A 20907-nucleotide genomic window follows, 5' to 3' on the forward strand; every position below is an offset into this window, starting at 1 on the left:
TTGATAAGAGAAGGAATAAATAAAACTTTGAGAGGGAAAACTAGGACCACAACTCACTGGGTCTGACTGGCCACAATTTCCCCTGCCTGGAAAAGACACCCATCTCCTCAGGGAGAGAGAAAAAGAGAGAGAGAGAGAGAGAGAGTTCCTTTCCTTCCTGTGGCAATGACTTGAGGTGGTAGTGAATGTAATGACAGGGCCATGGACAGACCCTCATGTTTTTCAATGCCAAATCATGTCATTGGGAGGGGCAGGAAAAGGGACAACTGTCTTCCCAGCATGGATCACAGGGGAAATGGATCCCCAGGGCTCTTCCCAACATGTGACTTCCAATGAGGAAAGAAGCTGGGGCTGGGCATGAAGATCTTCCTGCAGTTGGGGCACTCACAGAATTTCCCTTTTTGCTGACTCCATTGGTGTCTTGTCAAGGCCGAGCTCATGAAGAAGCTCTTCCCATGATGTGGAGAACTTGTAGTGCCTCTCCCTAGTGTGGATATGCTGGTGGGTGATGAGGGTGAATTTATTCTTGAAGCCCTTCCTGCAGTCAGGGCAGCGGAATGGCCTCTCCGGGTTGTGAATCTGCTCATGCAGGTGGAGATTTGTGCTGGTCCGGAACCTCCTCCCACAGGTGGGGCACTCATAGGGCTTCACCTCTGTGTGGATGCGCTGGTGGATAATGAGGTAGGAGTGGCGCCTAAAGCCCTTCCCACACTCAGGGCAGCAGAAGGGCCTCTCCTCGGTGTGAATCCGCTGGTGGGAGAGGTAATTGGAGCTGGTCCGAAATGTCTTCGGACACCTGGGACACGCGTAGGGCCTCTCCTCAGTGTGGATGCGTTTGTGGACAATGAGGTGAGAGCTGCACCTGAAGCGCTTCCCACACTCCTCACACTCGTAGGGCCTCTCCCCAGTGTGGATGCGTTTGTGGGTGATCAGGGCACTGCGCCATCTGAAGCTCTTCCCACACTCCAAGCACTTGTAATGCCTCTCTCCATCATGAAGCTGCTCATGCATCACCAGTTCCAAACTCTGGCTGAAGCTCTGTCCACCTTTCTGGCTCAGGGTAGGTCTTTCTTCCTCAGAGCACACTGGGCTGTGTTTAGAGCCCCTCCCCTTGAGGGATCTCTGGGACTTTTCCTCACCACTGTATTCCTGTGCACTGGAGCTGCTCAAAACAGCCTCTTTCACAAGCTTCTGCCGTGGAGATTTTTCCTCCATAATCTCCATCCTTGGCTTCTTGTCTGGGGGAGGAAGGACAAGTTGAGGATGGGATTCACCTCCGTACCAGAGGGAAGGGGAAGGAGATTCCCTTAGAGCAACCACTCCAGGACAGCGTTGGCAGCAGGGTTGTCCATCAGCCGGGGGCCATGCTGGGATGGAAGGTGGAACAGGAGGGAGGGGGAAAGGGGCACTGACTTCCTCCTCACCTGCCTGGGTATCCCAGGGCTCCTTCCTCTTCTTCACAGCCTCCTCCTCCATCAGATCAAGACCTGGATAAGGGAAATCCTGCTCTGGGAAGAATACAAAGGGTGCGCATATTGTCTTTTGTTCCGGGGGCTGTGCTGGTTTTGGAGATGGAGCAGGAGAGAGAGGGAATAGGGCACTGACCTCTTCCTCACCTGCCTGGGTATGACAGGGCTCCTTACTGTTCCTCGCAGCCTCCTCCTCCATCAGATCAAGACTTGGGAATGGGAAATCCTGTTCTGGGAAGAAAACAAAGGGTTCGCACATGGTCTTTTGTTCCGGGGGCTGTGCTGGGCTGGGAGATGGAGCAGGAGAGAGGGGCAATAGGGCACTGACCTCTTCCTCACCTGCCTGGGTATGACAGGCCTCTTTCCTGTTCATCGCAGCCTCCTCCTCCATCCAATCAAAAACTGAGAATGGGAAATCCTCTTCTGGGAAGAAAACAAAGGGTTCACACATGGTCTTTTGTTCCGGGGGCTGTGCTGGTTTTTGGGATGGAGCAGGAGAGAGGGGGAATAGAGCACGGACCTCTTCCTCACCTGCCTGGGTATGACAGGGCTCCTTCCTGTTCCTCGTGGCCTCCTCCTCCACCTGATCAAGGTTTGTTAACAGGAAATCCTGTTCTGGGATAAAAAGAAAGGGTGGGCATATTGTCTTTTGTTCTGGGGGCTGTGCTGGTTTTTGAGATGGAGCAGGAGAGAGGGGCAATAGGGCACTGACTTCCACCTCACCTGCTTGGGTATCCAAGGGCTCCTTCCTGTTCCTCCCAGCCTCCTCCTCCATCAGATCAAGGTTTGTTAACGGGAAATCCTGTTCGGGGAAGAAAACAAAGGGTGCACACATGGTCTTTTGTCCCGGGAGCTCTGCTGGGCTGGGAGATGGAGCAGGAGAGAGGGGCAATAGGGCACTGACCTCTTCCTCACCTGCCTGGGTATGACAGGGCTCCATCCTGTTCCTCGCGGCCTGCTCCTCCACCTGATCAAGGTTTGTTAATGGGAAATCCTGTTCTGGGAGGAAAACAAAGGGTTCGCACATGGTCTTTTGTTCCGGGGGCTGTGCTGGGCTGGGAGATGGAGCAGGAGAGAGGGGCAATAGGGCACTGACCTCTTCCTCACCTGCCTGGATATCCCAGGGCTCCTTCATGTTCCTCGCAGCCTCCTCCTCCATCCCATCAAGAATTGGGAATGGGAAATCCTGTTCTGGGAGGAAAACAAAAGGTGCGGACATTGTCGTTAATTCCGGGGGTTGTGCTGGTTTTGGAGACAGAGCAAGAGACAGGGGGAATAGGCCACTGGCTTCCTCCTCACCTGCCTGGGCATGACAGGCCTCTTTCCTGTTCATCGCAGCTTCCTCCTGCATCAGATGAAGGCTTGGAAATGGGAAATCCTGTTCTGGGAAGAAAAGAAAGGGTGCGCACATTGTCTTTTGTTCCGAGGGCTGTGCTGGTTTTTGAGATGGAGCAGGAGAGAGGGGCAACAGGGCACTGACCTCTTCCTCCCCTGGCTGGGTATGACAGGGCTCCATCCTGTTCCTCGCAGCCTCCTCCTCCATCCATTCAAGAACTGAGAATGGGAAATCCTGTTCTGGGAAAAAAACAAAGGGTGCGCACATGGTCGTTTTTTCCGGGGGCTGTGCTGGGCTGGGAGATGGAGCAGGAGAGAGTGGCAATAGGGCACTGACCTCTTCCTCACCTGCCTGGGTATGACAGGCTTCTTTCCTGTTCATTGCAGCTTCCTCCTCCATCAGATCAAGAATTGGGAATGGGAAATCCTGTTCTGGGAAAAAAACAAAGGGTGTGCACATTGTCTTTTCCTCCAGGGGCTGTGCTGGTTTTGGAGATGGAGCAGGAGAGAGGGGCAATAGGGCACTGACCTCTTCCCCACCTGCCTGGGTATGACAGGGCTCCTTCCTGTTCATCGCAGCTTCCTCCTCCATCAGATCAAGACTTGGGAGTGGGAAATCCTGTTCTGGGAAAAAAACAAAGGGTGAGCACATTGTCTTTTCTTCCAGGGGCTGTGCTGGGCTGGGAGATGGAGCAGGAGAGAGGGGCAATAGGGCACTGACCTCTTCCTCACCTGCCTGGGTATGACAGGGCTTCTTCCTGTTCCTCGCAGCCTCCTCCTCCATCCAATCAAGAATTGAGAATGGGAAATCCTGTTCTGGGAAGAAAACAAAGGGTTCACACATGGTCTTTTGTTCCGGGGGCTGTGCTGGTTTTTGGGATGGAGCAGGAGAGAGGGGGAATAGGGCACTAACCTCTTCCTCACCTGCCTGGGTATCCCAAAGCTCCTTCCTTTTCCTCGCAGCCTCCTCCTCCATCAGATCAAGACTTGGGAATGGGAAATCCTGTTCTGGGAAGAAAACAAATGGTGCGCACATTGTCTTTTGTTCCAGGGGCTGTGCTGTGCTGGGAGATGGAGCAGGAGAGAGGGGGAACGGGGCACTAAGTTCCTCCTCACCTTGCTGGGTATCAGAGGGCTCCTTCCTCTTCCTCACAGCCTTGTTCTCCATCAGATCAAGACTTGGGAAATCCTCTTCTGGGATGATAACAGAGGGTGCACACATTGTCTTTTGTTCTGGTTTGAAGGCAAACCAGCAGGAGAGTCTATGTCAGAATTACAATTTATAATGAAATTTAACGTCAAGGCAATGATACAGAAACACTGCCTTAAACTGACAGATTCAGGATATAACCTGACACCCTGATGGTCAGGGTGGTGGCTGCTGTCTCATTAAATGGTGGCTGCAGTCCTGTTGGAGTGATCAACGTGATTCTGTTGATGCTCAGATCCTGTAGAAGGGTCTGGTCTTCCTCTCGAAGTCCAGTGGTGGTTATGGAGCTCTTTTCCTCTGGGAATCCAGTTGGGAAGCTGCTTCTGGTGTAGCAAGGCTCAGCTTATATGCAGGGAGGAATGTTTGGATCCTCCCCCTGGGTGGAGCATCCCACAATGGGATGATGGAATTTTATCAGTTCTGCAGAGACACACAATGGCTCATTAGCAGAAGATATCTCCCCTGGAGGGCGTTATCAGGGCTGAGTCATGGAAGAGATAAAGAACCCTGCCCCACCTGTTTGTAGCAGTTTATGAAGATGGGGATTGAAAACATGCATTTGGTTACATCTTGCATGGCAACCTCAACAGTGGGGTAATCCCTGCTCAGGGGGTGAACACCACCCCCCTTACCCAAACTGGCTCAGGTGTAAAACCCCCACCCTGGGAAGGGCACACACAGGGGACAATGTCACACTTACCCTGCTTCAGGGGAGGTCTCTGTCCCTTGTCACTCCCTTGCTCTCCCCCTTTTCTCTTTCTTTTCCTCTCTCTCTCTACCTCACATTTACTGTTCAATAAAATCCACTTTAAATTTGGTCTCATTAGCACAATAATTGGAGCAGAGAAATCTCTCTTACAATTTTCTTAACCAGATTGCAACATTATTTTGGCACAGTCGGTTCAGGGCTCTGTGGTCTGACCCCAAGTGCCTTTGACAACAGCATGGTTCATTACACTCAGGAGGTTGTATTTTTTTCTTGAAGAGCTCTTGGAAACTTGGACACAGTCCCTCTTTCCTCCTGGGGAACTTATGGGAGAATCGATGAAGAAAATGGCTGTTGTGGGTGGCCAGTGTGAAAGAAAATATTTTGTTGTCCTTCCTTGAAAAGTTTGTTAAAATCACTGGAGGAGAGGGTGCAAATGATATCAGGGTGACTGATAAAGTTCATTTGCTCCAAGATGAGGAACACACGTCTGCCAAAAGTCCTACAAGAAGCTCAGCTCAAGTAGATAAACTCCCAAATAACTCCAGTCAGGGGTCTCCAGGAGGATTTTTTGGAGTGTGTTTGGATCCGGCAGATCCCGGACTCGAGCCCCGGATATCTCCAGGCTCTCTAAGAGGAGCTTTTTTGGGGGGAGAGGAGCCGCGATTTCCCCTTCGCAGGGTCCCCGGGGATCCACGTCGGGATGGCCCGCAACCAAAGAGGCGGGACATTGGTTTTGGGGATCCCTGTGAGAGCCGGGGCTGTGGAACGGGGGACCCCCGGGACGGGGAGAGGGGAAGGGGCGATACCGGAGCTGGGGGACCCCCGGCAGCCCGGAGATGAGGCGGGGACGGGACCCCCTGACCATGACAGGGGTGTCCTGGGGTGACTTCATGATGCTCGTACCCCACCGGTCTGTTTAGCCCAGAAATGAGTTCTGCACCTTTAAGGCTGGTTCTGAGAGCGAAGGGGAGGAGGAAGAAGTTGCAGTTTATTTTCATACACTGCACTCACTCCTCCACATTACGGCTTCTAGACGGACAGGAGGGACAGACAGACAGTGGGACAGAGCTCCCCTTTGGTTTTAGTAAGTTTTTAGCTCTCTGAGGCAGAGAAGTTCTCCCAACTGTGGTTTTTCTTTTTCTTTGGTGCTGTTTAAACCTACTCTGGACTGAACACCCAGAACACCACTGGCAGCTCCCAGCTGTGGCCCACCTTGCCAGGCCTGGGCTGCGACATTTCCAGCTTTGGAGGGACTGATAAGAGACTGATAAAATACTGATAAGAGACTGAGTGGGCTGAGCTACAGCCCAAGGAGGGACTTTCTGAGTTTGTCATCTATTTTGGAGCATCAGGAAGTTTTATTGTTTAATATTGTTCATTTTTTTGTGATGGTGAATGCTTTGCCTGTTAAATAAACAGGTTTTTTCCACTTTTCTCCCTGGAAATATTTTCCTGAACTGGCTGAGGGTGGGGCTGCTGAATCGGCATTGTAGAGGAAACTCCTTTTGGAGGTTTTCAACCAAATTTGCCCTAAACCAGGACAGGGTGGTGGAGAGAAGGGGGAACCCCAAGTGGCTGGATTGAGGGGAGGCTGGGGAGGGGGACCCTGGGACTCCTCACCCCCCACAATCCCTAAGCAGGACCCTGTAGAGGGGGGATCCCCAGGACCCATGGGATCCCCAGCAGCCCTGAGATGGGGGAACACCAGAACTCCAGAGGGAAGAGACTGGAAATGGGAAACTCCTTGTGGCTTCTTTTCATTCATTCTTGATTTTTGAAGGTTTTTATGCACAGCAGGTGACTTCTAGAGATAGACTTGGGTTGGAGGAATCCCCAACCCAAGGCATTCACAGCTTGTTTTTCCCTAAATCAGGATTTTCCCCAAACCATCCTGCAGTGACATACCCCCTGTCCCACTCTGGGTGAGCTCAGTCCCAAACCTGACCCCAATCCTGGTCTCAGTCTCACTCCATGCTTAGACACACTCACAGTTCTTTAGTTTTTCTCATCCCAATCTCAGACTCATCTAAACCCAGATCCAATCTCAACCCCAGCCCTAAAGCCAATCCCATGTCTAGCCTTAACCCCAATCCCAGCTCAAATCCAAATCACAGCCCCAATTCCAACCCCAGCCCCAAATTCAGACCCTTCCTAAATCCTCAGCCCCAAACCAAATCCCAGGTTCAGCCCTTCTGGGGGTTTGCGGGTGTCTCTGTCCCTCTGACCCCGATGATGTTTGGGTGGGGTCACAGCAGGGCTGAGAGGGACAGAGACTGCCCCAACCTCCCCAGGTGTGAGAAGGTCGGAGAGCCCCCCCAGCCCCGAGCACCCTCAGCGGTGAGAGGGACACAGAGCCCCTGGTCCCCAGCCCTGCACAGGCATTGTCTGAGGCCAGAGGGATGGAGACCCCCCGAGTGTCCCCCAGGGTGAGGAGACAGAGACCCCCGAGCATCCCCTGGGCTGAGAGGGACAGAGACTGCCCCGAGCACCCCCTGGCACAGGGGTGAGAGGGAGGGAGACCCCCCAGGCATTCCCTGGGGTGAGAATGATGGAGACCCCCTGGGAAATGGCCTGAGGTTGACAGGGACAGTCCCTGGGGAATGGCCTGGGGTGACAGGGACAGGGACAACCCTCCCTAGCTCCTCCCAAACATCCCCCAAGGCAAGAGGCACAGAGACCCCTTGAGCATCCCATGAGCACTGGACAAAATAAACTTGGCTGAAATCAAACCTAACTCTGCATAAATCACTTTGATGAATATTTGATCTTCCCACAAGTAACTTGTGATGAAAGCGCAAACAAACCCCAAACATGAATAAACTAACAATCCAAGCAATTCTGTGGCAATTCCAAGTTTCATTGGTTCCTGCACAACTCCAGCTCAGCTGCTGACACGTTCCGATTAAAGAAAAGTGGAAATTTGGCCCAATACAGATTATTAAAATGAAGGGGAAGCTCTGTGTAGCTATCACAAAGGTGACAGGGGTGAAGACAAAAATAATTCTCACATTTGGCAAAGAAACTAAGCCTGGGAATTCAGGAGTTATTTGGGAATTTTGCTACTTCAGCTGGGCTTCTTGTGGGACTTTCAGCAGCCTTGTGTTCTTCATCGTGGGGAGAATGAACCTTGTCAGTCTCGCTGCTAACATTTGCTCCCTCTCCTCCAGTGATTTTAAAAAACTTTTCAAGGAAGGACAATAAAATATTTTCTTTTTCACTGGCCACCCACAACAGACATTTTCTTCATCAGTTCTCCCACAAGTTGCTCAGAGGAAGCTGCATACAAGTTTCCAAGAGTTCCTCCAGAAAGAACCACAACCTTCTCAGACGAGCAAACCATGATGTTGCCAAAGGCACTTGGGGTCAGACAAACATGCCCTGAACTCACTGTGCCAAAATAATGTTGCAATCTGGTTAAGAAAATTGTAAGAGAGATTTCTCTGCTCCAATTATTGTGCTAATGAGACCAAATTTAAAGTGGATTTTATTGAACAGTAAATGTGAGGTAGAGAGAGAGAGGAAAAGAAAGAGAAAAGGGGGAGAGCAAGGAAGAGACAGGGACAGAGACCTCCCCTGGAGCAGGGCCAAGTGTGACATTGTCCCCTGTGTGTGCGGCCTTCCCAGGATGGGGGTTTTACACCTGAGCCAGTTTGGGTAAGGGGGGTGGTGTTCACCCCCTGAGCAGGGATTACCCCACTGTTTCAGACTGCAATGCAAGATGTAACCAAATGTCTGTTTTCAATCACCATCTCCATAAACTGCTATAAACAGGTGGGGCAGTGTTCTTTATCTCCTCTATTACTCAGCCCTGATAACACCCTCCAGGGGAGATATCTTCTCTGAATGGGCCATTGTGTGTCTCTTCAGGACTGATAAAATTCCATCATCCCATTGTGGGATGCTCTGCCCAGGGGTAGGATCCAAGCATTCCTACCTGGATATAAGCTGAGGTATGAAACTCCAGGAGCAGCTTCCCTACTGGACTCCCAGAGGACAAGAGCTCCATAACCTCCACTGGACCTTCAGAGGAAGACCAGACCCTTCTAGAGGATCTGAGCTTCAACAGAATCACGTTGATCACTCCAACAGGACTGCAGCCACCATTTAATGGGACTGCAGCCACCACCCTGACCAACAGGGTGTCAGTTTAGGGCAGTTTTTCTCTATCATTGCCTTGATCTTCATTTTCTTATTAAATTGTGATTCTGGCTTAGACTCTTCCCCAGGTTTGCCTTCAAACCAGCACAAAAACCAATGTGCTCATCTGTTGTTTTCTGCCGAAAACAAGATTTCCCATTCCGAAACATTTGCCAGATGGAAGAGGGGGCTGTGAGGAAGATGAAGATGCCCCAGGACAGGCAGGCAGGAGAGGAGGAAGTCAGTGCCCCTTTCCCCCTCTCTCCCGCTCCATCTCCCAGCCCAGCATAGCCCCTGGCTGCAGGACAACCCTGCTGCCAATCCCATCCTTCCAGAGATGCACTGGCGGGATCTCCTTCCTCTTCCCTCTGGCTTGGAGGCAAATCCCATCCTCTCCTTGTCCTTCCCCACCCAACAAGAAGCTGAAGATGGAGACCAGGGAGGAAAAATCCCCGTGGAAGAACCTGGAGGAAGAGGCTGTTATGACTGACTCCACGGCACAGGAATCCAACGGGGAAGAAAATCCCCAGAGATCCTACAGGAGGAGGGGTTGCAAACCCTGCCCAGGGTGCTCTGATGAGGAAACACCCACCCTGTTCCAGGAAGGTGGACAGAGCTTCAGCCAGAGCTCAGAGCTGGTGGTCGATGAGTAGATTCATGATGGGCAGCAGCCCCACAAGTGCTTGGAGTGTGGGAAGAGCTCCAGGCAGAGCAGCACCCTGATCAGCCACCAGATGATCCACACTGGGGAATGGCCCTACAAGTGTGGGGAGTATGGGAAGGGCTTCAGCTGCAGCTCCCAGCTCATCAACCATCAACGCATGCACGCTCAGGAGAGGCCCTACGAGTTTCCTGAGTATCAGAAGAGGTTTCAGACCAGCTCCCATCTCCTCTGCCACCAATGAAATCACACAGAGGAGAGGCCCTTCGGCTGCCCTGAGTGCGGGAAGGGCTTCAAGAAAAAATCCTCCCTCATCACCCACCAGCACATCCACACCGGGGAGAGGCCCTATGAGTGTCCCACCTGTAGGAAGAGGTCCCTCCCAAACCAGCCCAAATCTCTGCCTGCATGAGCGGAATTACACTGGCGAGAGGCCATTCCGCTGCCCTAACTGTGGGAAGGGCTTCAAGAAAAAATGCACCTTTATCATCCACTGGCACATCCATACTGGGTAGAGACCCTACGAGTGCTCCACATCATGGGAAGAGCTTATCCATGAGCTCAGACTTGACCAGACACCAATGGAGTTACCAGTAAGGGAAGTTCTGCGAGTGCTCCAACTGCAGGAAGAGCTTCATGCCCAGCTCCGGCTTCTTTCCTCATTGGAAGTCACATGTTGGGAAGAGCCCTGGTGATCCATTTTCCCTGTGATCCATGTTGGGAAGACGGTTGTCCCTTTTCCTGCCCCTCCCAATGACATGAATGAAAATATGAGGGTCTGCCCATGACCCTGTCATTACATTCATTCCCATCTCAGGTCACTGCCAGGGGCAGGAAAGGGACTCTCTCTCTTTCTCCTCTCTCTCTCTCGAGAAGTGTGTCCTTTCCAGGCAGGGGAAATTGTGGCCAGTCAGACCCAGTGAGTTGTGGTCCTAGTTTTCCCTCTCAAAGTTTTATTTATTCCTTCTCTTTTCAATATTGTTTCTGTTCCATTTGTTCCTTATCTCGTTGCTGTTCCCAATAAATTGTTCTTATCCCAGCCCAGGATCTTTGCCTTTTGTGCTTTCCATGGGAGGCAGGAGGGCAGCGAGGGCAGTGTCATTTTAGTGGGAGCAGGAAATTGGGGAATCCCATTCCTGAACCCCGGCCCGTGGAAACCGAGCATCCCAGCTGGTCCCAGCCCTGGTGGCCATGGCAACAGCCTTGGGAGCGGGTCCCTGGCTGGGGCTGTGGGAACCTCTTCCCTCTGGTGCCCAGGGACAGGAGCGGAGGGAACGGCTGCAGCTGAGTTGGGGCAGGCTCAGGTTGGATGTCAGGAAAAGGTTTTTGCCCAGAGGCTGCTGGGGCCCTGCCCAGGCTCCCCAGGGAAGGGTCCCAGCTCCAGGGCTCTCTGAGCTGCAGCAGCGTTTGGACAGCGCTGCCGGGCCCAGGCTGGCATTGTTGGGGTGTCCTGTGCAGGGCCAGCAGTTGGACTGGAGGATCCTGATGGGTCCCTCCCAGCTCAGCCAATTCTGTGGTTCTGGGATCCCATGAGCCTGGGGATGGGGGGGGCTGCCAATGGTTGCCATGGGAACGGGCTGTGGCTACAGGCCTGAGCTGGTGTCCATGGCAACCACCCCTGGCATGGGGTCTCCATAGAGCTGCTGAGGGACTGAGCATAGCAGCAGGGGGCTGGTGATGGTTGCAGTGGAAACTGACCATAGCAACAGGGTCCTGGTAATGGTTGTCATGGATACTGAGCATAGTAACAGGGGGCTGGTGATGGTTGCTTGCTAAGGATCAGATTTGTCAGAGGCCCTCAGAGGGGTTCCATGGGGACTTTCCAAGAGTCTCCAGGCTGTTCCAGATCTGGAATGTCACAGGCACAGACAGGGGCTCCATGGACACCTCCCAGGGCTTTCTGGGGATGGTAAAGAGCCCTGTGGTCAGAGGCAGTCACAGCCATTCCATGGTGACATCCCAGGGCACCTTGTGCTGCAAAGGCACCGATCTGTCACAGGCACTCACCGGGGCTCCACAGTGACATCCCAGGAGTCCCCAGGCTGCCAAAGAGCCGGGATGTCCCAGCCACTCACAGGGCTTTCTGTCATGGGCACAGTGGGAACTTCAGGCAAAAGCTTTATTTCTTATTGGAGAAAATCCTGCTTAGAGGTGAGGTGGAGAAATGACACTCAACAGCCACCATGATTCCTCAAACCCCTGCAGGACCCCTAGACTTCTAAAATTCCTTCTAAGAGAGGAGAGTGGGAGTGGCTGTATCCAATCTCAGCCCCAGATTTTGTCAAAGCTGTAAAAGATTGGACAGGTGGAATTCAACTTTAACCCAATTTGTCCCACAGGATTAATGATGGAATACCAGATAAATTTATATAAATACAGCTCTGATTGATTCTGATCATTATTAGACAGGATGGTTCATTTACACCACAGAGTAAATGAAGAAAAGGAGTTATTGTTGTGGTCCATGGTGGTGGTGAACACAAACTTGTGCCAACAGGCAGGAGCCATGAGAGCACCAGCACAGACAGACAGCAGACACACAGACACACAGACACACAGAGACATACACATACACACACACACACACACACACACACACACACACATACACACACACACAGACACACACAAACACAGAGACACACAGACACACAGACACACATATGCAGTGTCCTGGGGTGACGTTATGATGCTTGTATATCCCCATTCATCTGTTCTGTGCCTTTAAGACCGGCACTGAAGAGTGGAAGTTTTGTTTGGGTTTCTCTTATCAAAGACACAGAGACAAGCGGTACATAAGGCTGTTTTTTCACTTCCAGCTTCAGCTTGCTGCTTTTGCTTGCTCTCTTTTTCTGCTCTTGCTTCTGCTCTGCTTTGGCCTCTGCTTATTAGCTAGTTCTAGCTAAACAGTCCACATTGCTTCCTGGACTGTTTCTCCTCTCCTGTTCCTGTGACCATCTGGAACCTGCTCTGGACTGGGACCCGGGAACACCGAAGGTTCGGCTGCAGCAGCTGGCCCAGCGCCGGAGGAACTGCGAACAGAGCAACCACCCCCCGAAAGAGACTTTCTGATTTTGCCATCTTTCTCAAAGCGGTGTCATCGGGTATTGTTCATTTTGTGTGCTGGGGGGTGCTGGGCCAGTCAAATAAACAGGTTCTTTCCACCTCTCTCCAAGGAATTTTTTCCCGAACCAGCTGGGGGGAGGGGCCATGTGGGTTTTGCTTTCTGGAGGGGCCCTCCTTTGCAGATTCTTTAACAAATTTGCCCTAAACCAGGACATGCAGCTGCTCAGCAGTGAAGACACGGGAGAGTCCAGGCATGGAGTTCCAACGTGCTTCATTGTAGAGCAACACCAAAAGCGTCCAAGGGCCAAAGACAAAGACAAAGGAGAGTCCAGGGTAGAAATAGAGGGAAAGAGGGTGCAGAGGAGAGCACCAGGGCTCCAATGCTCTGAGGGCTCAGGGGTGGCACACAGGGAAGGGACCAATGGGAAATGCCAGGGTAGATGGACAGTGTTACACACCAATGGGAAGACAGGGAAGGGAGAACTCACCAGAACATGAACCTGTAAGTGTAAAAGGAGTAGGAAAGGCCAACGGTCCAATAGGAGAACAGAACTGGGACAAATTAACATAGTGCTGCAGAGCACCGTGGGGAAGCTTTTTTACTCACCCTGGGCTTTGAGGAATGCCCAGAGCCTGCGGTGTGTATCTCCAGGGCATTTCTGCTGCTTTTTCCCTGATAGGCTCACAGGTTTGTACAGTTGTGCAGTGTCACAATGATCTCCTTGGTTCTGCAGCCCTGCTGTGGCTGCTGTGTAACAATGGACCTGTGATACCTTGAGGCACCATAGTGTCACCATGGTCCCTTTCATTCCACAAGGCCCTGCTGGGGACATGATGGACCCTTGGTTCCATAAGGTGCCTGGCTTCCCACAGCCCCTCACAGACCCCTATGGCCTCTCAGAGTTCCCCATGGCCCATCATGGCCTCTCAAGGCCCTTCATGGCACCTCATGACTGATGGCCCCTGACAGCCCCTCATGACCCCTCACATCCCCTCACAGCCTCAGGCCTGGGACTCCACCCAAGGCAGGAGAAGAGGTTGAGCCCTACTTGTTCTCCTTTCATTTCAGTCCCTTCATTACAGCAACAGGTAAAGAAAGCTGAAATGGAGCCGTTCCCCAGCGTTTCCCTCCGTGTTCATTACGGGTTGAAGCTCTGTGCTGGCGCTGGCCCCAGCACCACCATGCCTGCAGCTGCCAGGCCTTTGCTGTCCCCCCGTGTCCGTTCCCTGTCCCCGAGTCCCGCCCGGCTCTGGCAGCAGCAGCAGCCGCAGCGCAGGGGGCGCCGGCCCGGCCCAGCCGGGGCTCCCGGCCAGGAGCAGCAGCAGCGCCGGCCCCTTCCCGCCTGCTCCTGCCTCGGCTCCCAAGGGCTTCTTCCAGCTCAATTCTGGAGCAGAGCAACCAGCACCCACACACAGCCCTGACTGCTCAGGGCCCGCCTGTGCTGCCCTGAGCCGGCCCTCAGAGGAAGAAAGGATCGGGTTCCAGCACTGTTTCCAGCTCTGTTTGACTCACCCTGAGGTGACAGCAGGAGGCTGCTGGTGCCTTTGCCTTGGGAATTGCAGATCATGGCTGGTCTTGGCCCTCTTGTGCTTGCCACTTGAATTTTATCCATAAAAGTGCAAGTGCCTCTTTCAGTTGGTGGTATCCGTGGTGCTTTCAGGACAGTGAAGTTAGTATTTTTGTTGCAGGCATAAAGATCAGCAGATACTGGAATGCCCACCAGCCTCTGAGTACTAAGGTGAGGGGAATTAAAGCTGCACAGGCCACATTTGCAGCATTCAAACAAAGCCCTGTTGCTGAAGCTGTTGAAATAGAATAAACTGACAGAGACCATCACAGAAATTGACTCCATAGTGTGGAATTAAATTAAAAAATCCACCAGGAGAAACAGAAACCAGAACTTCTCGACTCACTTCATTACTCCTTCCCAGCAGCAGGAAACACAGGTGCCCAGAGGTGTTTTGCACTGCTGCTGCCCCCAGTTTGAGCCCAGGCTCTGCCCAGGCCCAGCAGGAACCTGAGCCCAGCCCAGGGAGCTCAGCGCACGTGGGGCCAGGCCCAGAGCCCCAGGCACGGCCGCCCATTGCGGGGCAGCGGCGCAGACGGAATGTCCTGCGGCCCAAACCTCCTGCTCCTGCCACACTGTGCCCAGCCTTCTCCCCCTCCTCCTCCTCTCCCAGCACAGCACAAATTCCAGGTTGGAGGAGGCTTCCCCAGACAGGGCTTGGGCTCCTGTTCCAGCCTGAGTGTCCCTGCAGAGGAGCAGGGCGTCTTTCAGGCACTTCCACAAGCTCACGCTTCGCACTTCCTGGGTAATCTGGGATGCAAATGGTCTTACTAAGAAAGCCAAAAGCCAAAATGGATTAGTAGTTATTAGAAAAAAATCACCCTTCTTCCAGGCAAGGTTCACCAAGTCATTCTCTGCATTTCTCCTTTTCAGATTCTTTTAGTCAGCTACTCTGAGAGGTCCAGTTTGTTCTGGTGCTTATCATGAACTGATTGTGCTCTTGATTTATGCACCAAGCACCAGATGTGAAATCATCCCCACTGAACTCAGAAACAAACACCCTCTGTCACAAAACCATTTTCACATTCCAGATAATTTTCAAGATTTCCACTGACAGGTTGGAATGATTATCACACAACTCTCCACCTGTAGCTGCAGGCTCTGGAGATTCTTTCTCTGCATTCAGCCAGGCTCGTATTCCCTAACAATTCCTGGTACCACCTCCTGTTTTCTTAGCCTAGAACAGTAACAATGAAAACCTTACCCATGGCAAAACTTCCCATTCCAAAGAAAGGACAAGTTATGAGGTCCTCACAACCTTTGTCCTGCTTTGCTGCAAGAGTACTGCTGCATGCACAGTGTGGAAAGCCAAGAGAAGCCGCAGGGGGTGGCACATCTTGTGACAGGAGCTCGACTTCATTCTCCAGGTAAGGTTCTTGAAAAGAGCAGACAGGATTGCAGAGAAGATTCCTGGAAAACTAAAACAGCTTGAAATGAAAATTGAAAGAAACAATCCAAAATATTTTCCTCAATTTATTTCTATGCTCCCTTTTCCATCTTGCACTACTTTCCCATCCAGTTAATTCCAAATGGGTCTCACCTCTGAGATCGCTGACTTAGTGAGTTTTAGACACTCTAAAATACCATGAGCTGCACACAGTTTGCCTTCCCCTGTTTTTGTTGGAAAGCAACGCTGGATCCATCAGTGCAGTGCTTGGGTCGGGCACGAATCCTGCAGGCAGGGATTGTGCCCTGGCAGTGTGTGGCCCTCAGCAGGGACAATGCTCAGCAATCCTGCAGGCAGGGAATGTGCCCTGGCAGTGTGTGACCCTCAGCAGGGACAATGCTCAGCAATCCTGCAGGCAGGGAATGTGCCCTGGCAGTGTGTGGCCCTCAGCAGGGACAATGCTCAGCAGCGTTGCTGTGCTCGGTCTCCATGGAACCATGCCAGGAGCAGCTGCTGAGCTCAGAAGCCATCGCAGCCCCCGCCCTGCCCAGAGCCCCTTGTCAGGGTGGGCTCCTGCCCTGGCTCTGTGTGCCAGGAGCCGGCAGCGCTGGATGCAGGAAGCCCAGGGAGGGCACAGAAACGCTGGGTGAGAAATGCTGGGGCACAGCGAGATGGGCGAGTGCAGCCGGCCAGGGCAGAGGAGCAGCACGCACAGGGGGCACAGCCTGCAGGACAGATGGCCAGGGGGAGAAAACAACAAACTGCTCAGGAGGGTGGAGAGCAAACTTTTAGTTGCAAACTTCAGAGAATGATGTACTTGGGAAATCTGAAACAGCATTGAATTACAGTAAATCACTTGACAAAGCACTGACTTCGCAAACTCTAACCTGTCCAACTTCAAGTTAACCAGATTTCGAGAAGATGAAGTCAGGAGAAGAGAGAGAGGGAGACAGAGATCCACAGTCAGTCTTGGATCTCAGCTGCTGTGAGCTCCAGGGCCGTGGGAGGTGTCAATGTCACATCTGTGTCACAGCCTGACCTGCACTGGTCCCTCTCCCAGGTGGGGTTTTTGGGGTGCCAGGGGCTTGGCAGCCACTTTGGGGCTGCACCAGAGGCTGCAGTGGCTGGGATGGGGCAGTGACCACCCCACCGACGCAGAACTCTCCCTGTCCCCAAATACACACTGGAGATGTCTGGGGCCGTTCATCATTTCTCTGCTCTCCACCACTGAGGCAATGGACTCTGGCTACAGCTCTGAGCTCATGCCCAAGGCAACCACCCCTGGCAATGGGGCTCCATGGAGCTGCTCTCAGGAAACCCCCAAGAGCTGGGGAGTGCCCAAAAACCACCTCAGAAATGTGAGATACCTCAAAATCTCTTCAGGAATGTGGATTATTAAAAAAACTCACTCAGTATGCGGGTCCCCCTCCCTTCATCATCCCCAAACTTTGGCTGTCTCATTCCAGACCCCAACCCACCTCCCCAGTCCCAACCTCAACTCATCCCACTACTGCTGGACATCAAGACCCCCTTCCCAAGCCATATGTTCCCCCATTTCCCACCTCCCAAACCCCATTCCACCCATCCTGCCCCACCTAATGCCCATCTCAACCCTCCTGATTTGAAGACCACTTTGCTCAATCCCCTTCCAACCCCATTCCACACCAAAGAGCTGTGGAATCAAGGAATTTTGGGGTGGTTTTGAGTAGTTTTCAATGGCATTGAGGTGACAGATTGAATCCTCTTGCCTCTTTCAGTGACAAGAAAGGGAAACAAGTACACCAAATACCCCCAAAACTCCCAAATTCTCCCAGTTATCTCCCTGAATCCCAGATTCCCCTGAAACACAAGTAAAAAGTGAGGCTTTAGATGCCTTTGATGAATTTATTGATTTTTACCCCAATTTTCTCTGTTTTAAAGGGATGAAGATGAATCCAAAGAAAATTAGGGCCAAAACAAAAGAATAACCAGCCCAGTGTCTTCCCAACATGGATCACAGGGAATGTGGATCGCCAGGGCTCTGACCAACGTGGGTGCTGCCATGGGGGATGAAGCTGGAGCAGAGCATGAAGCTTCTCCTGCAGTTGGGGCACTCACAGGGCTGCCCTTAGTGGTGACTCTTTTGGTGTCAGGTAAACAACGAGCGCTGTGAGAAGCTCTTCCTACACTGGGGACACTCGTAGGACCTCTCCCCAGTGTGGATGCGCCGGTGCCTGATGAGGGTAAAGTTGTGCTTGAAGCCCTTCCCGCAGTCAGGGCAGAGGAAGGGCCTCTCCTCTGTGTGAATGCGCTGGTGCAGGAGGAGATCGGAGCTGGTCTGAAACCTCTTCTGACACTGGGGACACTCATAAGGCCTCTCCCCAGTGTGGATGCGTTGGTGGGTGACAAGGGCAGAGTTGTAGCTGAAGCCCTTCCCACATTCCCCACACTTGTAGGGCCATTCCCGGGTGTGGATCATCTGGTGGCTGATCAGGTTGGAGCTCCGTCTGAAGCTCTTCCCACACTCCAAGCTGTTGCAGAATGGCTCTCAAGTTCAAACTTCCTTTAGGTCCCTGTTCGGGCAGCCATTTGTTGCAGAATAAGGCCTTTGTCGGGGATGAGCCATTTGTCGGTGAGGGGAGACTCCGACACTCAATATGAGTGATAAGCAAGTTCCGTTTATTGAAGAGAGCATCAGACACTTATACAGCAAATAATAAGCTTATGAATATTCTGTAAGCCAAGCGATCTATTGGTTAAACTATACCATCAACTCCTCCTCATTCCTTTGGGCCTACATTCCCTATTTCCCACGTCTCTCTGTCCACTTGTTATCATACCCAGCTAGGCCCAAGGACACGCTATCTTGCAGGTGCAAAAACTCAAACTAGCTGTGTTCGGTACTTTCCCAGCTCCTGGTTGGCTAACCAGGGAATGTCTATGTGACCTCTGTCATGTAGCCATTTCTCCACACTTACCAGCGAGCATTTTCAGTTCTGCCACCTATGTTTAGAGCAAGTTTTCTGTGACTCACTGCACCAGGTCAGTCCAAAGAAGAGCATTAGGAAGTATCCAGCTGTATTTTTTCTTCTTCCTTCTGTGTACATGCTGCTTTTTTGAGCACTCTGGCTTTCTGAGCTCCCTCACATGTCTTGATCCTTTTCTGGATAACCAGAGGGATATCAGGAATAAATCCTGTCTCAGCTCTGAGGTCTGGCTTTTGAAGAGCCCCAGTCAATCTCTCCTACTCATCTCATCCTGGTCTTGGTGAAAATATTATGCCTTCATGGGATTGTTATTCAGCTTTGGGGCATTCCGGCACTGCTGTTCAGTGAAAGATTTTGAGACTTTGAAAGGTTTCCTGATGTGGCGATGACAATCCTCAGTCCTAATGCTTGATGGGGGTTGCAGTTGCCTCAGTTGTGAAACCTCCTGAAAAACATTGTTTGCTCTTTTCTCCTTGACTTTTCCTTGACTGTTTTCATCAACAGATTAGGAGGTTTGGGGATATCTTTTCAAAGGGAATTTCAATTAATCTCCTGTCTGGCATTTCAAAGGGGAACAGTGGTTTGTTTTTTTAACCAGCACCTGCTTACCATCCAATTAGCTAACTGCCTTTAATTAACCATAATACATTCCAGGAGAGCAAAATAACAAGGGACCAAAATCAAGTGGTGACGACTCTGTGACTGAACCTGGACTTCCCCTTTCCCAGGTGCAGGATTCTGGGTAACCCTTTGCTGGCCACTTTGAGCTCTGCCATGCAGTGCCTTGGGTTTCTGGGGAGGGAAAAGCATTCAGTCCCTCACCTCCAGGTTCACATCTGCAAATCCAGAGGCCAGTGGATATTTCTGTCCATGGGATTTGCACACTGGATGCCCCATAGGATTCTGGTTGTGAGCTTTCCTCAAAAACATGGTGAGATGAGGTGTGCAGGACTCATTTCTTCAAAAGGGCAGGAGAAACTGCTGAAGGCCTCCCCTAAAGGGCCTCCTTACCCAGCAGTCTGACACAAATTTGCTTCTGAAGAGCTTTGTAATTTGTCCTTATTATGTTCTATGTGTGATTTAATGAAAGCCTTTTTCTCTACTGTAATTGAGCTCTTAATCTCATCTGAAAAGCAGAGCACAATCCCTTCAGAGATGGTGTTTGAGTAACAGCCTGCTTGTGTTTCCTCTGCTGTGGCGCTGCTCATGGAGCTGCTCACTCCTGATTTAAGAGCAGAAAATAAACAGATTTCTTTGAGTCAAAAATACATCAGGTATGGCACACGGAGTAGGTTTGAATAAAAAACTCTATTTTCTATTGGGCAAGAGATCTTCCAAGCAAGATCTTTCCTGGTTCTGCAAAGAATATGAAGGAGTGAGTTTTCCTTAGTGAGCCCCTGAGGCTGGATGATGCTCAGAAATGCAGGTGATGCTCAGAAAATGGCACATGAGCATGGCAGCTGTCAGCAAAACAATTGGCTCTGGGCAGGTAAAAGTTGGCAGGAGATAAGAGTGGAAAGTCAAAACAACAGGATGCTGAAAAACTTGTAAGAGGAATAATGACTTCAGTGAAAATCCCTCAAAGCTTCAAAACACATTTTTACAAAAATCCACAAAGGTGTCCTGATTTTGATCAGTCTGATCTTCCTAAATAGCATTTTACAATCAGAATTAGGAGTTGAGGGACACTAAAGAAGGCTCAGCAGAGGATTTTTCATTGTGACTTTAGTATATGTTTTTTACTGTGCTGTAGTTTGGAAGGAGGCCCCAAGCTCCAGCTGCAGCCTGGGGAGATCCTGTTGACCTAAACACTCCCCAAAGCTGCTGTGGGACTGACCCAGAACCAGAATCTGTATGGAACTGGGTAAAATACTTCCCACTAGAAAACACTTGCAGCTTGATGGTGATCCACATTTCCCAGTTCAGACCACAGGCAGTGCCAGTAGTCACCAGTTTGCTGCCTGCTCTGTGCAGAGCTGGTGGCTGTGAGTGGCAGAGCTGTGGGGGGCTGGTGGCTTTTTGGGGCACAAAAAACCTTCCATATCTACTGCTTTGTCCCCACTAGAGAGTGGATTTTCCTAGAGAAATACCTGGTGAGTGGGAAGGATGAAGAGCAAATCATTCCCTGCCAGTGGATGCTGTGCTTGTTGCAAACACGAGTTACATCTGGTAGGAGTCCTTGCTGTCAACCCTCAGGGTTTCCAGGCTGAGATCAGCTCAGCTCTGTCATTTGCCAGGGAATGAGGATCAGACTCCACCACACCTCCAGAGCTGGGGACGAGTGGGTTGAATCACATCCAGAGCCAAGGTGAGGAATGGGCTGTGTTTTGTCTTGCCATGCACAGCAGACATCCTAATTTAAAGCTGTGCTGTCTTCCCAGATTCTGCTTCTTCCTCTG

The 20907-nt window shown here is 51.5% G+C and overlaps 1 protein-coding gene across 1 annotated transcript; it reads right to left on the reverse strand.

Moving 5' to 3' along the window:
• Positions 1-384: 384 nt before the first annotated feature.
• LOC141731832 (uncharacterized) lies at positions 385-20422 on the reverse strand. The gene is made up of 3 exons (XM_074558891.1): positions 20346-20422; positions 17709-18052; positions 385-1046 (listed from the first exon to the last, which is right to left on the reverse strand). The coding sequence occupies exons 1-3, from the start codon at positions 20420-20422 to the stop codon at positions 385-387; spliced, it is 1083 nt and encodes a 360-aa protein (XP_074414992.1).
• Between the last annotated feature and the right edge of the window lie 485 nt (positions 20423-20907).

Source organism: Zonotrichia albicollis, chromosome 26 (genome assembly GCF_047830755.1).
Source record: "Zonotrichia albicollis isolate bZonAlb1 chromosome 26, bZonAlb1.hap1, whole genome shotgun sequence".
In the NCBI taxonomy this organism is placed as follows: Eukaryota; Metazoa; Chordata; class Aves; order Passeriformes; family Passerellidae; genus Zonotrichia; species Zonotrichia albicollis.

What these genes read in the sequence shown, in the direction of transcription:
- LOC141731832 (XM_074558891.1), bottom strand. Translation starts at nt 20,422, where the DNA reads ATGTGGATCACCATCAAGCTGCAAGTGTTTTCTAGTGGGAAGTATTTT. An exon ending in CATACAGATTCTGGTTCTGG is followed by an intron (nt 18,053 to 20,345) that starts GTCAGTCCCACA and finishes ATTCTGCAACAG; the next exon opens with CTTGGAGTGTGGGAAGAGCT. An exon ending in GTCCTACGAGTGTCCCCAGT is followed by an intron (nt 1,047 to 17,708) that starts GTAGGAAGAGCT and finishes TGAGCCAGAAAG; the next exon opens with GTGGACAGAGCTTCAGCCAG.